This window comes from Carcharhinus amblyrhynchos, chromosome 9, assembly GCF_965287045.1.
Source record: "Carcharhinus amblyrhynchos chromosome 9, sCarAmb.v2.hapA, whole genome shotgun sequence".
Lineage (NCBI taxonomy): Eukaryota > Metazoa > Chordata > Chondrichthyes > Carcharhiniformes > Carcharhinidae > Carcharhinus > Carcharhinus amblyrhynchos.
The window spans coordinates 94,942,323-94,970,149 of NC_137332.1; the positions used below are offsets into that span (position 1 = coordinate 94,942,323).

A 27,827-nucleotide genomic window follows, 5' to 3' on the forward strand; every position below is an offset into this window, starting at 1 on the left:
GTTACTTTTAATCATGATGACTGAAGTCAAAGATTATGAAAGCTACTGAATATTGTGCACGTAAATAATTAAGGAAAGTATGCAGAGTTGGCTTCCTGGAGAAAATCTGCATATTGACCATGGTCTATTTTGAACACTATAAATCTTCCTGATCTTAAACATATTTTCGTTTGGTGTCTAGAACTTCCTATATTGTCCTTTTGAGTTCATATCGCAAACACATTATCTTTCAGTTTCCCACCCAAGTACATATATGGTTCTGAACTCTATTCTTACAAAGATCTAATCCCAATAAATCAATTTTATCAACGGACAGTTTTAAAGAACATTTTTACTGTACAGGTTTGAGAACTGAAGGTTTAACAAATACACATTGTCACATACAAGTTGTTAACTGCTACGAGATCAATTCTACAAATAACAAAAAACGGAGGAACGGACTGTAGAAAAAAACTTTACAGATTAAGATAAAAAATAAAATCACCTTTACATTAAGAAACATGCGTCTCAATTGTGCATCTTTGTATATACAATACTTGTTAAAATCTCACTCTACACTCTCTTGTGACCTGCATCAACAGGCACATTGGTTCAGTCTTTACAATATAAAACATAATTATTTTGTAACAAAATAAATAAAACCAGGTAACTGGATGAAAGAAAGATTAAATTCAGCTGTCAGCTTTTCCTGTAACCTCTGCAGAAATGAAGACTACAACTAAACTGTACACGTTAAAAACAATCCGTCGCTCCAAGCCAAGTCGTGCAACTGAACAAGACAGAGCACCAATTAGAAGATAATCAGCAAGACTATCCAATCAGCCTAGTCCAAACCAAAAGAGGGGAAAATAAGGTAGGCACATCAAGCAATTGCTTACAGACTGTGCACTGACCAACACTACCATGGTTACAGCATTACTGCTCTGCATTCAAGTATCGGATGTACTGGTAAAATAAAGCATTGAGCAGAACTTAGCGTATCTGCTCCTGTTCAGCCAGACTTTTCAAAATGCTTCTCGAATTGCCATGCTAACTAGGAGCCAGTAGCCTCTGGACAGTGGCTGAACACAGGTCAAGACGGTGCATAAGGATTGTGCTCCATCTTAAAGATATAATGAACTAAAATATGTATGAAAAACAATACTTTCACTGAACATTGCTATATAACATGGGTTTCAGAGTGACAGTTCAGAGACCAACAGCTTTAAAATGCTTTCAAACTGGAAAAATCTTCCAAAACAAAAATAAAACTGCTTACTGTGACACTACACATGGGTTCAAAGCTGTTCACCCCTCTACAAATATCACATTGGATCCTGCACATGATTTATGCAACAAAGAGGAGGGTTCTGGGTTTAGAGGCTGCAGTCTTTCTTCTGTTCTGACCTCGAGTTGCCTTCCACCATTGAGAGCAAGAAGGAACCAATCCTCAGCCTCGAATACCCCTTGGCCCCTGTTTGGCCTTGCACACGGCACATGTTTTTGGGACAGACGAGTTAAGAGATCTAGCTGATATGTAAGGGAGTGGTACAATCCTCTACCATGTCTGTCCTTGCGATGCATCGCTTGTGTAGTTTTTTTTATATAAAAAACCAAATCACATCAAACCATGTACACTGCAGTCAGTAGTGGCGGGCAAGTGGGGACAGGCCATCTCCCAAAAGTCTGGTTCATACTTCGTCCGACCCTGCAGATTAGTTCGAACCAATCCTACACCAATTCCCCCCTTCCCCTGCCAGAAACCTGCCAATGCATTTGCCAATTCTAACCAGAGTCAGAATCACTGGTGTCTGAAGAACTCGATCCACTGGAAGTGCTACTAGTGTCAGATCCTGAAGAACTGCTGCTGCTGGCACTCAGGCGTGAAGGACCTACTGGCTGAACAGGATCTGGCTTTTCAGTTGCTGCAAAGAGAGAAAGCTTATCAGTGTTTCTCAACCACTCTAAGCCACTCATGTGAAGCATCAATTCTTATGCTGCAGAATGCATAGAAAGGCACAATTCTTAAATATTCAACCAAGTTGTCGAGATAGTAAAGTTCTCCAAACACATTTACCCCATACAGTTTTACATTACCTTCCCTCTGCCCACCCCTGCCTCTCCATCTCCATACTCTTCCCCAAAACCAATAAATCCACAATCTTCTGATAAGTCAGTTGCTTGCCCTTGAGAACTGTTTTAAAATAATATTTCAGGATTTAGTTCAGGTCAATCCAAAACAGGTTCTAATCTAGAAGGTTCATTCCAGTCTACTCTTCACCTGGCAGTTAATCCTAATTAAACGCAAATTGTATATAAGCAGAAACTCGATTTTAATATTCCAGAGCAGCTATAAACACAGAATGCAAAAAAACTCAGACATTTAAAGAATGCACATAATTAGAGATTAACAGTGAAAACATATGTATCTCCCAATATTAACTTATCCTCATCTGTATTTCATTACAAATTACTAACACCCCATCATTGACGAACAAATACCTTTCTTGGGAGGTTTTTTACTGGGGTTCAACTGTCCGCTCACATCCTGAAGCCTTTTTTCTAACTCTTTTTTCTTTTCCAGAGCCAGTTCTTCCTTGGTCTTCCCTGCTTGTTTCTTGGCTGGAAGATCAAGGCAACAGTTAGTAACATAATTTCCCAATTTGAGACAAGGTCAATAAACTGGTGACCACAGGTTTTAAAATATTCTGCAATCAATTACTTTAGATTTGCAGCTCAGTCATTTGACTCAACTGTTCCATGTGCCACAACAGCCACTACCCACTTCTCCATCTCACTTGTACGATGTGTGCTTTGCCACTATTCTCTTGATAGAACTCTGTCAACAGTTCTCACCTAACAAGGAGACCTGTGCATTCTACTGACTGGTTCGGGAGTACAACTGCATTATTCTAGACCATCTGGCTCAAAATCACCCAGGTTAAGGTCCTAGAATAACAGCTGAACATCAAAAAGGTTCCCATCCTGTACTTACAGTAAGGTTTCCGAGGTTTCTTCCGTAAACAGGACATAACATAGCGTTCAAGCTCCCGAAGGGTGGATGGTTTAAGTGTTTCAAAGTCTATCTCAATCTCATCAGGGTTGGAGTCTCTAAGCGACGGCTCTCGGGACTGAATGATATGTACCACACGGCCCAACTTGTCGCCAGGCAGTTTATTAATGTCCAAGCTCAACTGTCGTTTTTCATCATATGTCATGGGTCTGCAGTTATCTTCTTCTTCTGAATCATAGCCCGGAGGAGGTGGAGGTGGTGGTGGGGGAGGTTGCTTCACTTTCTTGGGCTGCCTGTGAACAGTAAATCCAAAAGTGAAAAGTTAAAATCAAGCTGTCTTTACTCTAAAGCAAATCCAAGTCTCTCATTCATAAAGCAGTTTACAAGGGAGAGCCATACGAATTCAGTCACTGTCACTATCAGACATTCTTGGCTTAAAATATAGCATGTCGACATGGTCGATCTGATGGGGGAAAAAAATATAGTCATCAAGCCAGTGACTGAATGCTATTTGTTTTACAAATCAGGTTTAGACGATGTCTCAATACAGCAATGATACTTTGCAGTGTTTACAGATAGATTGACCAATCCCATGGTATTTAGATCTCAATATTTGTATTAATTGCTCTAATCCAGATTTATCATGTACTCAAACTGGAGCATTTTGATGCTCAAATAAATAAAATCATTGTATTGGGCATCAGCAGGCATGCAAAAACACTTACTTATTGTTACTCCCTGAACTGCTGCCTCCAGATGCTTTCTTGGATTGTTTCTTGGGCGCAGCTTTTGATTTGGATGGTTTGGATGATTTTTCCTCCTCATCTTTCATCTTGTGCTTATCTTTCCTCTTCTTTTTGTCTTTCTTCTCTTTCTTGTCCCGCTTTTTCTTTGGTTTGGACATAGGAGCCTGTGAAAGGGCAGCTAACTGCTCATGGACAGCCCTTAGCTAGAGAAAGAAATACATCACCCCATTACACCACTTGCTCAGAATTTTCTAACAGGCCATGATCACATGTGCAACAACCTCTAATCATAGAATCCCTAGTGTAGGAGGCCCACCAAGTCTGCACTGACCACAATCCCACCCAGGTCTAATACCAGTAACCAGATATTATTTACCTTGCTAATCCCCTGATACTAAAACATCAATTTAGCATAGTCAATACACCTAACCTGCACGATTTGGGAGACCATGGGAGGAAACCCAGGCAGACACGGGGAAAATGTGCAAACACAGAGTGACCTGAGCCAGGAATTGAACCCAGTTCCCTGGCACTGAGGCAGCAGTGCTAACCACTGTGCTGCCCCTTCATCCATATCACATTACAAAAATCACAGAATCTCTACAATGCAGAAGGAAGTCCATTAAATCTGCACAACTCAGCATGCTACCCCGGCCTTATCCCCAATACCACACGCATTTACCCTGCTAATATCCTAACAAGGTGTAATTTTAGCATGCCAACACACTTAACATGAACATTTTTGGACTCTGGGAGCAAACTGAAGTACCTGGCGGAAACCCATGCAGACAATGGAAGAATGTGCACCAAGACTGAAATTGAACCCACGTCCCCTGTGCTGTGAGGCAGTAGTGCGGACCACCACGTTGGGGTAATACACAGATGTAATTTACACTTGTACAGGGCAGTCATGCCCTTAAAAAGTTACTTTTGTAATAGTGAAAATCAGTGCTCCATAAGTTTTTGTTATAACAAAGAATTAAATCTTGAGGAAGACGGCTTTCAAGTTCTCTAAACTGAGAAGGGTTGTGGGTTTAGAGATAACATAGTTCCAGTTTGATCTTCATTTTTCTAACTAGAGCACCAGCCACCAACAACCAGAGCATAGCCAGCAGTGATTAATCCATTTTGGAGGGAAGACATCTCCCAACAGAAGGAAAAGAAGCCAGGTTATTTAAGAATAAAGGATTACTGATTACCTGCTCCTGTAATTCTGCTAAACGATTTGCTCGCTCTTCCTCTGAATCATCGGAGGTCTCAGTGTCCGACGAGCTCTCACTGCTGCTGTTACTCGAAGAATCAGATGATGATTTGGTCACAACAGGAGGAAGAGGAGTTGGTGCAGGTGGAGGTGTAAATTCTATAGGCTCATCTGGCATCTTGGCAAAACGGAATTCAAAGACATCCTGATACAAAAATGAACAGATCTGAGTATACAATTAAAAGATGGTCATCGCTCTTAACACAGCCAAGAAACTATTTCAATACAGTGAAGTGAAAGCTATCAAAGTATTAAACACTTTTTATAGTGATCAGCACAAACAAGACATTCAAAGTTTATATCTAGCCCAAACTGCCCAGAGAAAAGGACAAAGGATACCATTCACATTGCCTATAGGAAAAATGAGCCAGATCAGAAAAATTCATTTTATGTAGTGAATATGGCTTCAGGTTGCAGAAGTCTGGAGGGTGTTGGGAGAGCCAAAGATTTATAGGCAAAAAAGTGGGAATACTTCTCACATTAGTATGTGGAAAAGCGTTCCCCAGAAAACAGTGAAAGTTGCATTGTTGAACTTATTCAAGGTAGAGTTTAAGACAAGAGGGATATGGAGGGCAAATAGGAAAGTAAAGACTGCAATAAGATCAGCAGTGATCTTACACCACAAAGGTGCAACAGGTTAGAAGGCCTACCCCTTCACAAAATCTATGTTCCAAACATTAAGTCACACGACACTAACACTGGATGAAAATAGGTTGGTGGGGAATAGTAAGTTGCAATTCATAAATGGTCAACTACCCTACTTAGGCCTACATTAACGCTACAATGAAGTTATTCTGAAAATTCCCTGGTTGCAACACTCTGGCACTTGTTTGTGCACACTGAGGAAGAATTTAGCATGGCCAATGCACCTAACCAGCACATGGCACCTTGAGGCAGCAGTGCTAAGCACTGTGCCACCTTGCCACCAATGAATGAACAAACATCACTCTTGTAGCATTTGAAACCACTGTCAGCCTAAGAGGATTGAAATCCTTAACAGTTGGGGCTAAAAATTTAACAAGTGAAATTGAACGCCTTGCAGTCACATAACAGTGGCAGATTCTGAAGAAACTTGAAACATACACACATTTCTCTCAAGTACTAAGGCTTAAAGCACCTGCAGTTTTCTGGCCATGGCAACCACATCATGGTCTGGCGGGTTATACTTGTAACAATTTGAGAACATTAATCTCACATCGGCTGCAAATTCTTGTGCATCCTGATATTCCCGCTCATCCATCTTCCGCTAAAGGAGGAAATACAAGACAGGTCATTATCAAGCTGCACCATTATCAGAATGCGAATTTAGCAGCAAAAGCCCACCAAAACTCAAAGCTGAATGGATTAATTATCCCTCCTTTTGGGTACAAGCAATTCAATGACAGCACTGAATTCAACCATTTTTGAATATTTTCTACTCAATTAAAGATACATCAACTCCATGAAATGAAAATCATTTGTGCTGATAATTCAACTGAGAGGTGTCTTTTTTAAAGATGTACAAATTCACTTCACATTTAGAAGGACAGTGCTTCCATTAAGTGGAGCAGTTTAGGACAAATACTATCTTGCAGATGCCATACTGCACACCTCTCCATAATCAGATATACTGCAACACCAGGGTAGAGTCCAATAGGTTTATTTGGTATAATGAGCTTTTGAAGTGCTGCTCCTTCATCAAGTGACCATTCACCTAACAAAGGAGCAATGAAAGCTTGTGATACCAAACAAATCTGTTGGATTTTAACCTTGAGACTTTTTACTATGCCCACCCAGTCCAATGCCAGCATCTCCACATCATTAGATTTATGTACTGGGGAAATACAATGCTAGGACAACTCATGAATTTTAGTGACTGGATGTTCAACATCTGATATGCAATGAGGTGCAACAGCAGTGAATTTCAGTTCGCCACCACATTTTACAGAAAAGCCTCAAAATTAGTACAGCATCAGGAGCAATCTAGAGGCCTAGATGATCGTCAGTATTAAATGGGATCCTAACCACCACATTCTAAGTGGCAGAACATAAGCAAAATTCCCAATTAGCCATGTAACTTGGCAATTAGCCATAATACAAGTAAAATCAGTCCAAAACATATAACAATCTCCACGTGCCATTAAAGTGTGTAGCAAAGGCCCACAAGCAAACTGGCAATCCCTCCTCAGCGATATGAGATGGCACCAGATATCAGGTGAGAACAAGACAGAGCTGACCTACTAGAGGCCAATCTTCTACATATTTACAAACCAGAATTGTGTGCTAGAGTTTGCAATTCAATGCTGGACTACAGCAGCTACCTGCTTAAGTATCCAACAGGCGACTCAAGCTTCTGCTCCATTATTGAGAATTTCAATGCTTCTTCTACAAGTTCAGCAGTTTCTACCGATGTTTAAAAATACATGCAATAATAAATGAGTTTAACGGATCTCAAGGGATATTATCCCAATAATGCTACCCACATCTATGATTTATGGTGTCATGGACCAGGGATTCTTCTAGTGCTGTAACTGATGTTAGTTGTTCATTCGGTTGGGGAATGTTGCGATGTCCAAAGGCAGTAAAAGAGGATCTGAACAAGTACTGGAAATGTTTCACTGTTACCTGTCCAAATAAGTCATTTAAAATGCATATGAGCAAATAAATATGCAGATTCCCTAACCCAACATCAGAAGCACAACATGACATTTCTCCTCTCCATATTTACTCTGCAGTAGCTATGGGAGTGGTTCAGTTATATGGTACAGTGAAACCTGCATTTAGCAGTCACTTTTAAGACTGAAGAAAAACAGTATCTGAATCCTGGTAGTATTACAGCTCAACCCAGCCATGCTGAAAATTTACTATTTTGGAGTCAATGTTAAATGTCGATTAATCCAGGTGCATGTTCCATTCCCTTATAATTGCTAGTTTCTTATTGTTAGAAGCAGCAAATGTGACCTCAAGGCAGACGGCTGCTTACTCCAGATATTAGAGATAATTGACTCAGAGTAAAGCCCTTGGCTGGGAAAGAGCACCATGAAGAAAGGAGTCAGTTTAATGTACAGGTTTCACTGTATCCGTGTACAAGTGGTATGGTGTTAAAACAATTTGTTGCTTGGACGTGACATACTTTGATAGTGCTCAGGTCCATGGGATGCTTGATTATATCATGGTAGTCGTGAAGCCCAAGGGCTTTGGCATCCACAGGTTTATAAAAGGGCCAGGCATATGCGGCATGCTTCTTCGAAAGCAGCTCTTTTAAGATGCCATTACAGTACTTCAACTGTTCACTCAATTTGCCTTTCTTTGAACTCTGGTGTTGCTGGGAGTCTGGCAAGTCTTTCTTTGGCGGTTTGATCGGTCTGCCACTTTCCCGCCTAACTGGAATTTTTGCAGCCTTACTTTCAGCTACTGATGGAGATGACTCCCCACTCGTGGTGACAACAGAAGTGGTTGGAGTTGTTGTATCTGCTTTCCTCTTCACGCCTTTCTTCTGCAAGAGAAAAACATTACTCGCTACAATCATGTCATCATTTCTCACAATCCCAACATGGAGACAATCTGCTCTCCAAATGCTTGCTTTGCTTTAAGTAGAGTACTAAATATGAAAAATGCTACAACTTATCCAGAGATCTTTCAAAGTATAGCGTGGAAGTTGCAGATATTACCATCTTTGTGCCACTGGGCACTGCTTTATCATGCTTACATCACATAAAAAAAAGCAGGTTCTAGACTGTGAACAGAATTCCCAGTACACCACAATGCCTGATGCAGTTCAAACTGATACAGGCAATAGGGTCTGCCTATCAACTGCACTAGTACCATTTAAATATTTGAAACAACTGGCTGACAATTACTCAGTTGTGCTGACGTAGTTATAGTATACACCCAGCAGAGGAAAAACAATATCCCATCCAACTGGGAACTTATCAAAACACACCTGCAAAAGAAGAGGGTATTAATATGTCATGGTTAAAAAAATCTCACTTATACCAATTAAAAATGATTCTATTCCTTAGTACTCAAAACCAGGTTCATCCACCACTTACAAGGCACTTCAGAATCTAAATCAAGTGAATTCGACATCAAAAACACTACTTACAGGGCATAATCTAGATTACTGGATATGTCGTTCATTCACTTCCACCCCCACAGCAAGACATTCTTCCCACTACTTCCAGAAACAATTCAGATCAAAACCCCACCCTGGAAAGGCATTCTTAACATTCTTTTGAAAGTGGCCAGGTTGTTAAACCTTCTCAGTACAACAGTCAAGTAGAACAAGCTGACAATATACTCCCAAGTTATCAGAACCACCACATTAAATTAGCTGGCAGTTTATTTTAAGACTGCTAATTCTCAAAATATCAAAATTCTATTGGGCCACACTGTGACAGCAAAAAACTTAATTTATGCAGGTATTGTCTCACAGCAGAGAGCCCTGCTTACCTTGGTGACAGGCTGTGCAGGGGGTGGTACAGCCAACACAGACTGAGGGGGTGAATGCGAAGGCTTATGCACAATTGGTGTAGAGATGACTGACGTCTGAGATACATCAAGAATAGGTGTGGGCACTTCTGGTGTCGGAGGAGAGTAGGCTGTTGGCTGAGACACCGATGATACCATTGGGACCTGAGACATGGTCACTCCTCCTGGGATAGATGGCACCCCTGTGAAAAAGAACCCATCAGCACCCGAGTTTTCACTTTACTATAATGGAAACCACCATTTAAATTAGATGCAAAAAAGTGTGAGTTTTGCTTTAAACTAGTTTTCTGCTTATTCCCAAAGTCTCATCAACATAGCAACCATTTTCAGAAGTGAAAAGCATGATCATACTCCCAGGATTCTCCAGCAATCAGCATCAGTCACTGATAAAACATCAGTAAGGTGCCAGCTACCAGATAACTGCTGGGATCAGTTGACACGCATGTGATCATCACAAAATGGCACAGTGCAATATAGCCCCTCCCAATCCCACTAGCAACAAGCAATATATTTCCATTTTGATTAAAACTTCTGATTATGGAAAGCAGATTGTGCATGCTGATCTTTATTTTTTCCTCCAAGGGATGCGGGAGTTGCTGGTTGCGACAATATTTGTTGCCCATCCCCATTGTGCTTGAGAAAGTGCTGGTGAGCTGCCTTGTTGATTGTGCTGCTGCAGTCCATGTGATGTAGGTACACCCAGTGCTGTTAGGGAGGGAGTTTTGGAATTTTGATCTAACAACAGTAAAAGGAGATTCACGTTGAAATGAACATTGTCTAGATGTGTGGGTCACAAAGGCTGAAAATTAGTTTATGACAACCTGTAAGAATATAGTGGGCATCGTTCTATCCTAACTCTCAAAAAGAGCCACAACAAACCACAGGAGTGTCAAGTTTGCTTTTCACCAATTGCGACGTACAATCAGTACCAATACTGAAAACACTCAGGCTGTCCCATTACGTATTACATAATAGCCACAAGGGCCACCAGCCATTTTCCAAACACAGAAAAGGACTGCTAACTTCCAAATCTGGATAGAAATTCTGCACTAGGTGTCACAATCCACAGCACTAGTATTTGTGCACAAAATTAACACGATACCCACCGCCCCATCCCAGTGCGTTATTACCTCCCGTTTTACGGCCCTTTGACTGCTTTGATTTTGGTGCAGGTGTTAGTTCTACTTCTTCCTGAGGCATCTGCGCCACCTTCTGTAGGAAAAGCTTTTCCAGAGTCTGAGCCATCAGCACAATGTCATCCGTGGGCTGTGCACAACAAGTTATTGAAATCAGTATCAAGGACTATTTATTTACTGGCATTTTTATAACAATTAAAATATGCAAAAAAAGCATGTAGGTTAATAAAAAGCACCAATTAACAGAGACATATTTACCTTGTTGTAAATGTAACAGTTAGTAAACATTGTATTGAAGTCTTGCATGCACTCACTGGCACTCCAATAATAATTATTTTCTAAACGCTTCTTGATGGTGCCCATGTCCATTGGTTGCTTGATTATCTTGTGATAATCCTGGAATAGAACAAGGTTTAGTAGGGTTTCTTGATAAAGCTGCCCAGATATTATACTGCGTAAGCATAAGAACACAGATGTCAAACCCAGTAGCTCTATCCAAATCACAAGATACAGAATCTCAATTACTACATGAATCACAAAAAAAGTCAAGTGCATTACTCCCATTATTGTAGGTTTATATCTTATCCTATTGAGTGTATTCTAAGCTGACATTACAATCTGAGGGAGTACTGCATTTTTTTGAAGTTGACTGCCACCTTTCCTAAGTGACCACATTCAGAAGTATCTAACATTCTGAAAAGAACACTATCAGGTAACTTCGCCCACATTGCTTATTCTTTAAAAAAGAAACACTGTATCATCACAGGATTGCAGAATATTTTTGCTAATTCAAATCAGGACCAGGAATATAAAACTAAACTATTCAGCAGTTGGGAGACAAATGGTGTTGTTATCACCAATGTCATTCTCAGATATTAGTTAATTGAATATAGGTTAGAAATCATACTTGATGTTGATTTGCAAAAATGTTACAATGGACAGAAGTGTAAACTAAGGCAAAGCTAGCACAAGAACTTGTTCTAAACTGGCAATCACATTAGTAAAACAAAATGAAACACAAGGATCCATTTTACAAGTTTCCAATAGCAATATCACTCCAAAAGAATCTAACTTCTAAACTAAATGACCTACCATATATGCAGAAACAGTTTTCAAAAGAGCATGATCATATTCCCAAAACCTTCCAGTAACCAAATATTATTCAGACAGAATGTCAGCAAGCAGCCAGTCACCTGGCAAACTCTGGGATCAGCTGACACACGTGATCATCACAATACAGCGTAGTGCAATAAGGCCCTTCCTCTTCCAAAAGTACCACCCTTTAAGAAAATGGAACTTTGCTGCATTTTAACATGGATAGCCATGTCAGCATGGACAAAGCAATCTAAAGCAATTAAACTTTCTTTAATCTATATAATAGATCTACTTAGCCAGTCATAAATGTTTAATGATGTTAATTTGTTTTAACAAAAATCAGAAACTTTCCATGATAAACATTTCTAGGTGGAATCCCAGTCCTGGAATTTATTTGTCATTCTACATGGATGCACATTTAATAAGAGCAATGTTTATAAACATTTCACGTTACTTGTCACTTATTTCATCATACTTCAGCACATAACTTGCCCACAGGTATCCCTCACTCACCGGGAGACTGAGTTTTACTGCATCCACTGGCTGGTAGAACGGCCACGCAAACTGGTGTTTCCAAAGAGCTTTCATAAGCACTTTCTGCATGTACTGGACCTGATTAGTCATTCGTCCAGGTTTCTTGGGATTGGATACCTCAGGTGGAGGGGGACTAATTACAAAATTGTTCTGAGAATGAATTGAAGTAGACATGGACATGGTGGGACTCTCAAAATCTTCATACAGCATAGATGGCTTCCGGATGCGCTTCCCAGACCCTGGATCAGCAGACAGGCCAGTTATCCCATTACCAGTGTCCCCCTGCAACCTTCAATAAAAGAAAAACAACTCAATACGCACTGCATTAAACATCCTAATGCAGCTCTAAAATTTACAAAATTATCTGACTGTACCTATTTAGACTGATACATCCAGACTCCAAGGTATATTTAATGTCATAAGGATCATGTTCGCTTTCAAGATGTCCAAACTGTCCCTCCTCCCATCATGCGTAAATGCCACATCTACACTGCACATTGCGCCAGGGAACACAATGCCATGCGGACCATATTCGCAAGACCCCATTTACCATAAGGAACCCCAGACATCCACTCCCACAGTTTTATTGCTATCAGCTTGATGGAAACTACTTCTCCAACCTGACTGAGTTCTACTGGTGCAAAAATAATAAAATAAAATAAAAAATACCAACCACTAGAAATCAGGCTAACAGTTGCTTGATTTTCTGAGGATCCCTATAGACAGGAAACTACATAAAAGGCCTGGCTGTAGATCGTCTTCTCTGCCGTCAGTACTGTTCAGTCCTGATAACTCTAAGTTCGTCATGGGAAATTTTGCTATAAGAAACAAAAAAAATACAAAATGTTCAAACACCTTTTTGAAAGCAGCAGCATTTCATTTGTCACTTTTAACTGCCCACAAAGTACATGTCAGTACTCAGTAATCCTTCTGACCATTTATCAGCAAGGATAGTACCATGACCAGTGTGAATTAATTGTCATTACAAGAAGTCACACCAGGCATGACTTCCAGGAACCAGACCAAGCACCTCCAGAGTCACAGGAAAAAAATTGGCAACTCAGACTACAATGAATCATAAAAGCAGAATTTGCACATGGTAAGACACTGAGTACATAGTATTACTTGCTCACAATCCAAGGAAGATTCAGGAGAACTATGGCCCCCACAAAAAAGAAAATAGGGTCATTAATGGTAAAATTCCATATTTTAGCAAAGTTGGTTCCTCACTCACGTCACTCAAACATCCATTATTCCTCTTCTCCAAACAAAGTCAACAGGTTGCAATATTTACCAAACTACTCAAAAATGGAAATGCCTTACAAGTGCAATTCCTGACTGTCTATACATCATCCAAATTCCAAGCTTTCATTTCAGGCAAAAATGCTTGAGGTAACTTTGATGCATTTATAATAATGCATTTCCAATGGTTAATAACAATTAATCTTTTAAAGCAGGAACAAGGGGAAAAGATTGCTATAGATTTCTTCACAAACATGATCAATAGTTTTCTTTTAAATTGATGGATGACTCATTACTGCAGTTAATGCATTCCATGCTTAAAAACACATACAGGGATGAGAGAGTCAAAGAAAAACTGGATTCCATCAATGTTTAAAAGCTCAATTCCATGGTGAATCTTGCAGCCTACCACGACAGCGCAATAATTCAAAATAAACCATAATACTCTGAAGCAAACAGTTCTCACTTTGCTGTATGACCAACAGAAAGGTGAAGTACAACAGTAGGTGCAGTAGAAGTACAAATTTCTCAGATTATCCAGTCACTATCTGCCAAAGCTAGTGAGTAGCAAACCCTATATGGGTACTCTGGACATAATCTATAGTTCATCTCAGAACAAAGCAGCTATTCTGCGTAGACAGGAAAAAACTGTAAATGTTTGGTGTACCTGATATTCACAGCAGCTACAAAGGAGCCTGAAAATACTGCAGTACAAATATATGAAACACTGTAGCACTGTTTAACAAACCAGAAGCCTCTAAGAGAAACACCACTCTTAGCCAAAGTGCTATGAGAATTGTTTCATCCATCATTAGTCTTTGAATGAATGAACTGATGAATCCCCTGGCAAGTGTAACAAAGTCACTGGTATATTAAACTAACCAGCTCCATGCATGTTTCTGCCAGTCAAATCAATCTAATTTGCATCAATTCACAATAATTCTCCTTTATAGTTAAAGTATGCAACATGTTGCATAGAAGTACTAAGTATTAGAATCAGTGCCATTGAATTGGCTTGTGCACATCTCAACGACTGCAGTCTTCCCATTGCAGCTCGTCTCTTCAGCAGTCGGCAAGACCATCTGTCCAGTCCTACCAGACGATGCAATAGCAATGTTTAAAGAAATGCAGAGGCCCATTTGCAACTCCAATGACTTAGCACAGCGAGAGCTTTTTTTGCCAAAAGCAACTGCTTCAGCAAATACAAGATTTTTCATCCTCCAAAACAGTTGAGGTATCAAGAATGTAATCAGTAACTGCCTGGACGAATGCAATTCCCATCCCCTACTAAAAGCTGCAGCCGAAGTCTAACCTCTTAAGGAAACTAACACCCATTTTTTTCAGTGTACGATTCCAAATTGTAAGAATCAATAGTGAATTTGTTTTGTTTTAACAAAAATCTGAAGTCATCCATGGTGAACATTTCCAGTTGGAATTCCAGTCCCGGAATTTATTTGTCAGTCTATGTGGATGCACATTCAGTATCTTGACTAAGTCAACAATCAGATTGCACAGGATCATATGGGATCCACAATCGACTTATGACGTGCTATTTAGACTCATCTTGTATTTACTAAAGCTAAAAAGATGGAATTAGAGTCAATAATGGGCTAAAAATAAAAAGTTTCAAGCTGATCAGAGTGAAATTAAAATTTATGGTGCATGAAATTACAAAACTTCAGGACTGTAAGCATTTAGTAAACATAGAGGGGAGCATGGAGAGCTACAAAATAGGGTTACTATCAGAAAAAAATTAAAAAGAAATGAAATAAAAGGAAATGTTCACCTATACTCATTGTGAATTACCAAACCCTGAACCAAAGAGCAATGCAGATAAAATACACACATCAGGCTAAATCTAGTGCTTGCACTGGTGAATCAGAACAAAAAAAAATGTTTTTAAAGAAATGTGAGGGAAAATAAAGATAGAAAATTGTAAATGTTATGAATCCTTGCTTAAAAGATAGGTTTGCTGTTCCTGCACCTCAGTTTTGGTGATGCAGTTGGTGGGGGGGCACAGCACAGAACAAACCCAATTAACAGTTGAAATATTGCTTTTAAAAAAGTAGAGAATGAGTATTGCAAGCTACCTTTCCATCCTAATGTTTGCTGTCCACTTGGCAATCTAATATTGCTCACATTCAACTCCGAGAGTATGCACACCTGCATGTATCTTGGGGAAATTGTTTGTATAGCTGTAAAAACAGATGTAGTGTACCCACATTGGTAACTGGTCAAATACAGTTAAAACTTGGGTGAGACAGAAAAACTCAGCACAACATCTAATGCCCTGCTACACACCCACTCTGCTACAAGTGACATCAGCTACATTTCCACATGGCTACTTGGTCCTGGAGCCCCTCCCTCCTTCCCTCAAGAACAGTTCCAAATATTGATTGCCCAAAAGATAACTCTCTCCTGTATTTAAGACAATCTGTACTGAACCTATAAATTACATTATCATGCATTTGTTTACAACAACTAATGTAACTAATACCGAAATTCAAAATAAATCAAAATAAGAATGAAACAGCTCAACAGACCAGCTTGAAAAATTTTAATTTAAGAGATAAATAGAAGTACAATGCAAATAGTTGAACACAGATGATACAGCATACTATTGAACCTTGACTTGCAGTATTCTCTTAGTAACTGTTCATAATCTTGAAATTTGTGTACTTGAGCCTATGGGTATTCCCATTAAAAGTGCTGCGTACCAATGATACACCGTTTAAATTTAAACGGTAACTATTTATCACTAGATTCTCAAATCACCCACGTCCAGGAATGGTAAAGGGTCTATTAAACATTAAATGAAACCCGTTTTGTTCTGTTTACATTTGGAGCATCCCTCCCAAAAATACACAGCATGGCTGTTTTTCCAACAGTCGAAAAGATGGGCAAAAGCACGTCAATGGTGACAGAACTCCTGCAATTCATTCAAATTACTGAACTTATGCAACATACAAAAAAAACTAGAGAATTGTAGATTTTATAAAAACGTTGTTATCCTGTGAATATTAGTCAAAATCGAACCTTTAATAGGGATATGGTGTAAGCAGCACTGAAGTTATAGAACAAAAATTTAGAATTACGGTTCAGAATAAAATAAAAAATCCACATTTGCAAAAGTACACTTGTGGACAGATGAATATAAATAGTTGGAAATGATTATAATTTATTATTTTGAATTTCGCCTTTCTCCTGTTCCCCAGTTCAGTGAATCCCCGCTCCCCTGCATCCCAGCCCGGATGTGTACTGTATGTATACTGTTTGTGAATGGCAGAAAATGGCGGCCCCGGCTGCCGGGCCTGCTCCTGCTCCCTGGGTACTCTCTCTCTCTCCGCCTCCGGGATTTTCTGCCTGCTTGCCCTTGCATTTCTCTTCAATACTGCTTCCAAAACACGGCCGGAGATCTGCACTGCTCTGCCGTACCTGTCGAGCCCCGGATGAGTGGCCGTTTCCATCAGATGCCGCCTGATTGCGCGTCCACTCGGTTCTCTCCCCCACGTCTCTCCCTCTCCGGTTTCGGCAAAAGCAAATGGCGCCGCGACGCTCCAGCCCCCCTTTTATACCGCCCAGTGCCCGGCCGCCACTGCTGATTGGCCGGTACCGCAGGGCGACCCGCCTGCCCGTCACACGCCGCCGACCGCCATTGGCCGAGGAGCGACACGTGAGCGCGGGCCCCGCGGCCGGGCGCGCCACGATTGGCCGCGACGGGCGAGTCACGCGGCCAGGCCGGTGGCCGCCGTCAGCCGAGAGGGAGAGAAAGGACAAGTCAGCCATTACACAACAGGGAGGGGACACACAAACATATTTGGGGGGGGGAAAGGGGGGGAAAGGGGGGGTCAGGGATACTGAAGCCGGAGCCGAAACCCCTACCTTTCCACATTCAAACACTGGAGAGGAGGGAAAAAGGAAACAAAACACTCAGCCCACCAAGAGGAGGATTTCACTCCTCGAAAGGATTAACATAACGACCCCTCCCCCAGTCGTTGTCCTTTACCCAGTAAAAACCGGGGTGGGGGGAACCAACAATAGGTAAGTCCCCCGAGCCCCTCTCTACCCCATCAACATGAGTGTGAGTAGCGCCGGCTGCTGCAGAATAAGCCAGCAATCAGGCAATGCAACAGGCGGTGCCAGCTGGGACCAGGCCTCAGGCTGCAAAACACAAGCCCGCCGCCATCTTTGGTAACATTACACAGCAAAAAAAATACACAACCACACCGCGCACACAACAAGACTGCCAGTGGGCAAAGAGAGAGGGGCGGAGGAAGGGAATATGTGGCAAACAGCTCTAAGCAGCCAACTCATCCTGTTACTCCCCTCCAAAGGAGAAAAGGGACATTGTGTCGGGGGGAGGGATAAGAAGATAATCACCAAACCTCCACCTCCAAAAAACCTGAAAGCCAACAACGCAAACCCAACCAGTCAGAAAAACAAGTTCCCAGATCATGAAGGCACCTTTCCAACTGCTCTTGGCTAACTTGAAATTAGGTCAAGAAATATTTTGAAAACAAAAGGTTGATTGATTTAATTAGTTTATACTTTCCTTTCCCCCATCCCCTCTCCCCAAGTTGCATCAGCCAACTCCCTGAAAGCCTGACGAATTTACTTAAAATCCACAAAATTGCGGGTTAAGTTTTCAAACACTGAAATTTTGTTCCTTTTTCATTTTTTTCAAAAATAATCGACCCCCTTCCCCGCACAATTTACTGCCAATAAGTGATATTGCGGAAGAAGCGGCCCGGGGTATTTTTAAAGGGTAGATGGTTTTTGGTGGAGTTTGTTTTGCACCGTTAAATTCGGTTGAGCTGTCAGGAATTTGGAACTGGGTTTGAAATCTTCCTCTAGCTTCCATTTCCTAACGGCTGCTGCTTCGCCAGCTCGACGGCTAATTGGCTGCGGCCGGTCACATGACCCCGCAGCCTCCCCTCGCCGACAACTCAGCCTGAAATTGAGCCCATTTCTCACCTTTCGCCCTACGGCCGAGCTCCCAGCGCTTAGGCCGCATCCTCTTCCGTCCCCTGCGTCGAGCCCTGCTCCGGGAGGCCGCTTTTAACCGCCTTTTGTCCTCCATTTTCCACAAAATGTTAACAAAGAAAATCTCCGGCTACGTCAGCGATCGCCCCGCAGGCGCCCGCCCATTGGCCGCCTCCGGTCACGTGACGCGCCGCCGGCTTTAAAACTCTTTTTCTTCCTCCTCGGCTGCCGCTTTTCAGCCTGCTGTCCGCGAAATGCAGCATTGGCGCCGCGATGCATCGACTTCCGTGAGTATCAAGTCTGCAGCAGCGCCCTTTGCACGTTCTTTAACCCTCTCGGGTGTCTTGACTGTGATGGCGGCTTCGGGTTAATGTCGGCGTGGTCCCGCTGAAGGAGAAACTGCGCATGTGCAGAGAGAGGGGGATGGGAAGCGGGCTGCCAATGCGCATGCGCATTTCCTCTCTTTCCCCAGCCCTTACTCTTCGTTCCACCTTTGTCTCTGCAAAGCAAAGCTTAGGGCTGGGATTCACTTCCATCCCCCACCCTGTAAAATCGGTAACAAGGCACAGACCAGATTTATTGCAGTTATATGTATTTTTTTCCCTAAGAATGCACACAGCAGATAAGGCACCCCTCTCACATCACTAGAGCTGTTGTCCAAAAATGCCTAACAAAAGGCAACAAAGGTTTAGCAATTCAACAGACTGGGTGGTGTATTTAACATCCAAGATGTGCTAAGGAAATGCTGCATTCTAACTAAAACATGAGCATAAAATCTAGGATTGGATTAGCCAGTGCCAAGAAAACAAACAAAATTAAAAGCAATCCACAATTTCATGAGCAAAAGCAATGCAGAACAACATGGTTCTATAGCTTCATAATCTACAACTCAAGTGGGTTCTGAACTTGGTCCAATTCTTTCAAACATCCCACCATTGATCTCCCAAGTTAGTACGGGGGTACATCCAACATTTGGTGACTCATGTTACAACACTTGTAAACTTGGCCAATTAAGATTGCTATTGTTCATTGTCCAGCAGTGGTTTTGAAATGAATGATGGTCTAAAGCAGATATCCTAGATCACAATGATAGGAGCAAGAACAGACTATTTGGCCTCCACTTTCCTGCCTGTACCCCATCACCCTTGACTCCCAAATCAATCCAGCATTTTTTCTCAACATGTTGGAGATACATGCTGGTCAAGCAGTGGATGCTTATGCTCTGATTACGCAAATTTGTTAGCTCCTTGAACACACAAGTTTTAAACAGAAGAAAACACATCTGATTTATTATTGTCGCATGTATGGGTATACAGTGAAAAGTATTGTTCCTTGGGTGCCATGCAAACAAAGCATACTATTCATAGAGAAGGAAAGGCGAGGTAGTTTTACAGTCATAGCTAGGGTGTAGAGAAAGATCAATTTAATTTAAGGTATGTCCATTCAAAAGTCTGTTGGCAGTAGTGAAGAAGCTGTTCTTGAGTTGGTTGGTATGTAACCTCAGACTTCTGTACCTTTTTCCTGACAGAAGAAGATTGAAGAGAATATGTCCAGAGTGCATGGGGACCTGGTTATGCTGGCAGCTTTTCCAAAGCAGCAGGAAGTGTAGACAGACACTTCCCAACAAAGGATAAGGCAAGACCATAATCAACAAAAAAAACCAAAACAGATCTTCATAAAGATGCTGACAATAATTCATTCCCTAATCTCCATTTTACTCATAATAGGTCCCAGAGTTGCAGTGAACATATTCTCAAGACGTTAAGGAGCTACTCAGTAAATTACTGTCAATGTAACACATGCCAGTGAGTATCTCAAAGAAGCTGTGTAAGGTGGCCATTCAGCCCATTGAGTCTGCACTGACTCTCAGAGCATGTTAACCAGGCCCTATCCCCATAACCCCATGTATTTAGCCTATAATCCCCCAACCTTTTCACTGCAGTGACTTCATTGCAGTGTTAATGTAAGCCTAGTTATGGCAATAATAAAAAAAACCTCAAGCTGATCTATATATCTTTGGACATAAAGGGAAAATTTAGCGTGGCTAGTTAACCTAACCTGCACAGCTTTGGTCTGGAGCAGCCAGAGGAAACCTATGTAGGCACTGGGAAAACATGCAAACTCCACACAGACAGTCACCCAAGGCCGAATTTGAACCTGGGTCCCTGGTGCTGTGAGACAGCTAACCACTGCACCACCATGCCGTCCCTATCTAGCCAATAAATTACAGTAAAGCTAGCATACCACTGAAGATTCGGTCACAAATGCAGACAAATAAGCACCTAGTCATTAGAGCAATTATGAAGCATGAGTGAGCAGCCAGACAATAAACTATGTTAAATTTGACAAATAAACAACTTAAGTTCTATTGGCTGAACTTGCTTAATTTGACATATGCCAGTGAAAACACAATTTCCCAATTGGAGCAAAGTAACACAGTGAAGGTCCAGTCACTAAACTACAGCAAATATAACCTGCACCAAAGAAGATATAGTCAATAAACTGCTGGATCACAGGCACTAGTGAGGAGCAGACCAAAACAAATAGCACAAAAGAAAGTCCCCCATGAGGCTATAGTCAATACACAAAATAAATATAAATAAATATAAGGCATAAAGATTGGTTTCAAATATATGAATCACTGTAAGTGGATCAATTCAATAAACACAAAATTAAAGTAAATAAACAAACCAGTGAGGATCTAGTCACTAAACAACAGTAAATTTATGACTCGTTAGGATTCAGTCTCTAAAATACTGTAAATATGACATAAAGCAGTGAGGATCCTGTCAGTAAATTACACAAAATGAAACACACATTAGCGAAGATCTGATCTCTCAATTATAGTAAATATAACACTCACTGGCAAGGAACCAGTCACTGAACTACAATAAATCTAACACGAGCCATTTATGCTGCAAGAAATATAGCACACACCAGTGAGGATCTAGTCACTAAATTACAGCAAGTAAAATGTTTAACAGTGAGGATCCAGTCACTAATGCACATTAAATATAATACACATCAATGAGGATCCAGTCTCAGCTACATTAAATATAACACACAGCATTGAGGATGCAATCACTGAATTACAAACAATATACAGCCACCTTTGAGAATCCAATCTCTATGCAACAGCAATATAACACACACCAGTGAAGATCCAGTGTCTAGGTGCAGTAAAAATAACAGAAACCAGACAGAATCCAATTTCTAACCTAAAGCACATGCCACAAAAAACAGTGAGGACCAATCTATAAATTACAAGAAATATAACACAAACCAAAGATGATCCAGTCACTAAACTACATTAAATATAACCCACACCAGTGAGGTCTAGTCTCGAGACAACAGTAAATATAACCTATACCAGTGAACATCCAGTCTCTAAACTGCAGTAAATATAACCCACACCACTGAGGATCCAGTCTAAATTATATTAATATAACACACAGCAATGATGGTCCAGCCCCAAAATCACAGTAAATATAACACAAGCCAGTAAGGATTCTGCCTTTAAAAAACAGTAAATATTACATCGGTGAGGTTCCAGTCTGGAAACTATAGTAAATACAATACGAACGAATGATGATCCCGTCATTAAATTACATCAAATCTAATCCATATCAGTGAGGACCCAACCTCTAAAAAACAGTAAACGTTATATCTGTTAGGATCCAGCTACAAAATACAAATAAAGTATAACACATACATGAGATGATCCAATCCAGAAACTACAATAAATATAACACACAACAGAGATGATCTAGTCATGAAACTACAGCAAATATAATGTATACCAATTAGGATCCATTCACAAAGATACAGTGAGAATCCTGCCTCTAAATATCCATAAATATTAAGTAAACCAGTGAGGACCCAGTCTAATTCATAACAGCACAAATTTGAGGAACAAGTAATGAAACTGCAGTTAAATATAACACCACATCAATGATGATTCGGTCTTTAGATTACAGTAAATATAACACGCATCAGTGAAGATCTACAGTAAATATAATACAAATGAGTGTGATCCAGTCACAAAATCCTCACGGTTGCATCCTCACGGTTGAGCATTATAGTTGCTGTAATTTAGTGACTGGATCCTCACTGGTTTGGGTTATCTTTACAATAATTTAGAGACTGAAGTCTCACTGTTATGTGTTGTATTTACTGTAGTTTAATGACTGCATTCTCACTGGTGTGGGTTATATTTATTGTAATTTCGTGAAGTGAATGATGCTGTCGGAGAGTCGGTGGAGGCTCAATGGCCTCCTTCTCCATGGTAGGGATTCTATATAATTTAATGTAATTCAGTCATTGTATTCTCACTCTGTGGCATGATAGTTACGGTAGTTCAGTGATTAGATCCTCACTGGTGTATGTTATATTTACTGTGGTTAGAGACAAGATCCTCACTAGTTTGTGTTATATTTATTATAGGTTAGAGACTGAATCCTCACTGGTGTGGTGTTATATTATGTCTTGCTTAGAGATTAGATCCTCACTGGTGTGTGTAGTTTAGAGGCCAAATCCTCACTGGTTTATTTTATACTTACTGTAACTTAGAAACTGAATCCTCACTAGTTTGTGTTATATTAGATTCCAATTCACAACCTAGAGTTTATATAACACACTCTATCCAGTCTGTAAACCACAGGAAATATATCACCCACCACTAAAAATTTGGCCTCTAAATCTCGGTAAATATTAAGTAAACCAGTGAGGATCCAGTCCAAATTCATAATAAATAAAGCACAACATTGACGGACGTGGCATCAACTACAGTAAATATAACATATTAGTGAGGATCCACTCTCTAAAGTTCAGGAAATATAACACTGAGGTTCCAATTTCAAACCTGAAGTGAACATCTGACAAACCAGTTGAGGATACAGTCTCTAAACTAGATTTAATATAATAATCACATGCACCAGTGAGGATGGAGTCACTATATTACAGTAAGTAATTCCAGTTAGGATCCTCTGTATAAATTATAGTAAAACAAAGTACAGGGCAGTAATGACCCAGTCTCTAAACACACACCAGAAAGGATCCAGTCTCCAAATTACTATAAATATAACACATACCATTGAGATGATATCTCAAAATTGCTGTAAATATAACACACACAAGTGAGATTCCAGCCACTAATCTACAGTAAATTTGATGCAAACCACTGTGGTACAGCTCTCTAAACAACAGTAAATATAACACATGCAAGTGAGGATCCTGTCTCTAAATTACAAAAAATATAACACATACCAGTGAGGATCATGTCTCTAAATTATTGTAAGTATAATACACACCACTGATGATTCAGTCTCTAAATTGCAGTAAATATAACGCACACCAGTGAGGACCTAGTCACTAATCTACAGGAAGTGTAACAGAAAACATTGTGGTACTGGTCTCTAAACGACAGTAAATATAACACACACCAGTGATGATCCAGTCTCTAAATTACAGTAAATATAACTCAAACTGGTGAGGATCCTGTCTCTAAATTACAGTAAATATAACGCAAACTGGTGAAGATACAGTCTCTAAATTACAGTAAAAGTAATACAAAATGGTAAGGATCCAGTCTCCATATTACAGTAAATGCAATGCAAACCGGTGAAGATCCAGCTTCTAAATTACAGTAAATGTAACTCAAACCACTGTGGTACTGGTATCTAAATGACAGTAAATATAACACACACCAGTGAGGATCCAGTCTCTAAATCACAGTTACTATAACATATCAGTGAGGGTTCAATCCCTAAATTACAGAAACTATGACGCACACTAGTGAGGCTCTAGTCTCTAAATAACTGTAAATAAAATGCTCAGCAGTGGGGATCCAGTCACCAATCTGCTATAAATATAACACGTACCAGTGTGGATCCTGCCACTAATCTACAATAAATATAATTTGTACCAGTAAGGATACAGTCTCTAAATTACTGTGATTGTAACACACGCGAGTGAGAATCCAGTATCTAATCTATACTAAATATAACACGCACAACTGTGGATCTGATCGTTAAACTACAGTAAAGACAACACAACCATTGTGGTGCTGGTCACCAAAACTACAGTAAATATAACACACACCAGTGACGATCCAGACTCTAAATTACAGTAATACAACATGCACCGGTGAGGATTTAGTCTCAAACCTGTAACACCAAATATATATAAATATAACGCACACCAGTGGTGTCCAAAACTACAGAAAATATAACACACAATATGACGCACACTAGTAAGGATCCAGTCTCAAAATTACAGTATATATAACACACCAGTAAGGACCCAGTCCATAATCTACAATAAATATAGTACTACTATGGATCTGATCGCTAAACTACAGCAAAGATAACGCAAACCACTGTGGTACTGGTCCCCAAAGCTACAGTAAATATAACACACACCAGTAAGGATCCAGTCCATAATCTATAGTAAATATAACACACGTGAGATTCCAGTCACTGATCTACAGTAAATTTAACACAAGCCATTGTGCTGCAGCTCTCTAAACGATAGTAAATATAACACACACTCTCTAAATTATAGCAAATATGAAACACAAGTGAGGATCCAGTCTCAAAATTATAGTAAATAAATATTGAACAGTGAGAATATAGTCATTAATCTACTGTAAACATAATAGCAACCACCTTGGTACTGGTCTCTAAATGACAGGAAATATAACACACTCTATGATGATCCAGTCTCAAAATTTTAATAAATATAACATGCACAAATGAGGATCTGTTCACTTAATTACAGTGAGTAAAACCGTGAGGATCCAGTCACCAATCTAATTATAACACACCTGTAAGGATCCAGTCTCTAAAATGCTGTAAATATTACTCACAACACTATGGATGTGATCTCTAAATGACAGTAAATATGGTAGGAAAAATGGTAGGAAGGACTATTACTTACGAGGCGAAAAACTGCAGCAGACGACGGTGCAGAGGGACCTCGGGGTCCTTGTGCATGAGTCGCAAAAACCCAGCTTGCAGGTGCAGCAGGTGGTCAGGAAGGCGAATGGGATGCTGGCCTTCATAGCGAAGGGGATTGAATATAGAAGTAGGGAGGTCTTGCTGCAGCTGTATAGGGCATTGGTGAGGCCGCAACTGGAGTACTGTGTGCATTTTTGGGCGCCGCACCTGCACAAAGATATTTTGGCCTTGGAGGGAGTGCAGAGGAGGTTTACTAGGCTGATACCGGAGTTGAGGGGGTTGAGCTATGAGGAGAGGCTGAATAAACTGGGCTTGTACTCGTTAGAGTTTAGAAGAATGAGAGGAGATCTCATTGAGACGTATAAGATGATGAATGGGATGGATAGGATAGAGGTGGAAAGACTCTTCCCGCTCAAAAAAGACAATAGGACTAGGGGGCACAGCCTCAAGATAAAAGGGGGGCGGTTTAGAACGGAGTTGAGGAGGAACTTCTTCACTCAAAGGGTGGTGAATCTCTGGAATTCTCTGCCCGTTGAAGTGGTGGAGGCTGCCTCGCTAAATATTTTTAAGACGCGGGTTGATGGGTTTTTGATAGGAGAGGGGATTAAGGGTTATGGGGAGAGGGTGGGAAAGTGGAACTGAGCAGCGACAGATCAGCCATGATCTTATTGAATGGCGGGGCAGGCTCGAAGGGCTGGATGGCCTACTCCTGCTCCTATTTCTTATGTTCTTATGTTCTTATGTTCTTAAATATAACACAAACTACTGTGGTACTGGTCTCCAAATTACAGCAAATATAACACACACCAGCGAAGATCCAGACTCTAAGATACTGCAAATATTACTCACAGCATTATGGATCTGACCTCTAAACGACAGTAAATATACCACAAATCACTGTGGTACTGGTCTCCAAATTACAGCAAATATAACACACCAGTGAAGATCCAGACTCTAAAATACTGCAAATATTACTCACAGCACTATGGATCTGATTTCTAAAGGGCAGTAAACGTAACACAAACCACTGTGTTACTGGTCTCCAAACCACAACAAATATAACACACACCAGTGAAGATCCAGTCTCTAATTTACAGTAGATATAACACAAACCAGTGAAGATCCAGTCTCTAATTCACAGTAAATATAACACACACCAGACTATAAATTACAGTAAAAATAAAACACACTAGTGTGGATCTAGTTTGCAGCAAATATAACACAAACCATTGGTCTCCAAAACTACAGAAAATATAACACACACCAGTAAGAATCCAGCCTCTAAATTATAGTAAGTATAACACACACCAGTAGTTACCCAGTTCATAATCCACAGTAACTATAACGCACAGCACCATAAATCTGATCTCGAAATTGCTGTAAATATAACAGGCACCAGCGAGGATCCAGTTTTTAAACTGCAGTAGTATTAAAACATAGCCCTGTGGTACTGGTCTCCAAAGATACAGAAAATATGACACAAACCAGTAAATATAAAACACAAGTAAGCATCAAGTCTGTAAATTACAGTAAATAAAATGTTGAACAGTGAGGATTTAGTCATTAATCCAATGTAAATATAACACAAACCACTGTGATACTGGTGTCTAAATGATAGGAAATGTAATACACCAGTGATGATCCTGTCTCAAAATTACAGTAAATAGAATACACACCAGTGAGGATCTATTCACTAAATTACAGTGTATAAAACTGTGAGGATCCAGTCACCAATCTGTTGTAATTATAACACCAGTGAGGATCCAGTCTATAATACAGAAAATATAACGCACCAGTGAGGATCCAGTCTAAATTAACAGTAAAAAGAATGCAAATCGGTGAGGATCCAGTCTCTAAATTACAGTAAAAAGAAAATACATCAAGTCGCAAACCTACAATAAATATAGCACAAACCACTGGTGTCCAAAAACTACAGTAAAATAACACACATCAGTGAGGATCAAATCTGTAAACTTGCAGTAAATATAATGCACCAGTGAAGATCCAGTCTCTAAACATAATTCAAACCGATAAGAATCCAGTCTCTAAATTATAGCAAATATAACACAAACTGTGAGGATCCAGTCTCTAAATTATAGTAATTATAAGGCAAACTGATGAGGATCCAGTCTCTAAATTACAGTAAATACAACGCAAACTGGTGAGGATCCAGCCTCTAAATTACAGTAAAAATAATACAAAATGGTGAGGATCTAGTCTCTATATTACAGTAAATGTAACACAAACCACCGTGGTACTGGTATCTAAATGACAATAAGTATAACACATACCAATGAGGGTTCAGTCTCTATATTACGGTAATTATAACTCAAGCCGGTGGGGATCCAGTCTCTAAATTACAGTAAATACAATGCAAACTGGTGAGGATCCAGTCTCTAAATTATAGTAAAA

The 27,827-nt window shown here is 40.2% G+C and overlaps 1 protein-coding gene, 1 long non-coding RNA gene and 3 other non-coding genes across 8 annotated transcripts; 1 reads left to right on the top strand and 4 right to left on the bottom strand.

Annotated features, from left to right (window-relative positions):
* Positions 1-313: 313 nt before the first annotated feature.
* Positions 314-18,642, bottom strand: LOC145348091 (bromodomain-containing protein 2-like). 4 transcript variants are annotated; one of them, XM_080196231.1, is made up of 13 exons: positions 18,451-18,642; positions 12,908-13,052; positions 12,214-12,523; positions 10,864-11,001; positions 10,600-10,735; positions 9,431-9,651; positions 8,112-8,474; positions 6,117-6,245; positions 4,938-5,144; positions 3,718-3,941; positions 2,975-3,285; positions 2,482-2,601; positions 314-1,904 (listed from the first exon to the last, which is right to left on the bottom strand). In XM_080196231.1, the coding sequence occupies exons 3-13, from the start codon at positions 12,442-12,444 to the stop codon at positions 1,765-1,767; spliced, it is 2,220 nt and encodes a 739-aa protein (XP_080052357.1). In that variant the 5' UTR covers positions 12,445-12,523; positions 12,908-13,052; positions 18,451-18,642; the 3' UTR covers positions 314-1,764. The 4 variants fall into 4 exon arrangements, with proteins under 4 accessions (XP_080052357.1, XP_080052358.1, XP_080052356.1 ...); XM_080196232.1 differs by lacking the exon at positions 18,451-18,642 and adding an exon at positions 16,912-17,036; XM_080196230.1 differs by lacking the exon at positions 12,908-13,052.
* Positions 3,399-3,493, bottom strand: LOC145348757 (small nucleolar SNORD12/SNORD106). The gene has a single exon (XR_013887998.1). It is a non-coding gene; the product is annotated as a small nucleolar SNORD12/SNORD106 (small nucleolar RNA).
* On the bottom strand, positions 9,792-9,929 carry LOC145348760 (small nucleolar RNA SNORD10). The gene has a single exon (XR_013888000.1). It is a non-coding gene; the product is annotated as a small nucleolar RNA SNORD10 (small nucleolar RNA).
* LOC145348761 (small nucleolar RNA SNORD10) lies at positions 11,714-11,843 on the bottom strand. The gene has a single exon (XR_013888001.1). It is a non-coding gene; the product is annotated as a small nucleolar RNA SNORD10 (small nucleolar RNA).
* Positions 18,643-18,649: 7 nt separating the features above from the next.
* Positions 18,650-20,776, top strand: LOC145348092 (uncharacterized). The gene is made up of 3 exons (XR_013887905.1): positions 18,650-18,746; positions 19,988-20,094; positions 20,187-20,776. It is a non-coding gene; the product is annotated as an uncharacterized LOC145348092 (long non-coding RNA).
* The last annotated feature ends 7,051 nt before the right edge of the window (positions 20,777-27,827 follow it).

Bases quoted from the DNA above. Each gene is read 5' to 3' on its own strand.
- LOC145348091 (XM_080196229.1), bottom strand. From the start codon at position 16,943: ATGGAAACGGCCACTCATCCGGGGCTCGACAG. The intron at 12,524-16,911 runs GTACGGCAGAGC...CTTTTATTGAAG, and splicing joins ACTCATCCGGGGCTCGACAG to GTTGCAGGGGGACACTGGTA. The intron at 6,246-8,111 runs GTATGTCACGTC...TTCCTCCTTTAG, and splicing joins TGGACCTGAGCACTATCAAA to CGGAAGATGGATGAGCGGGA.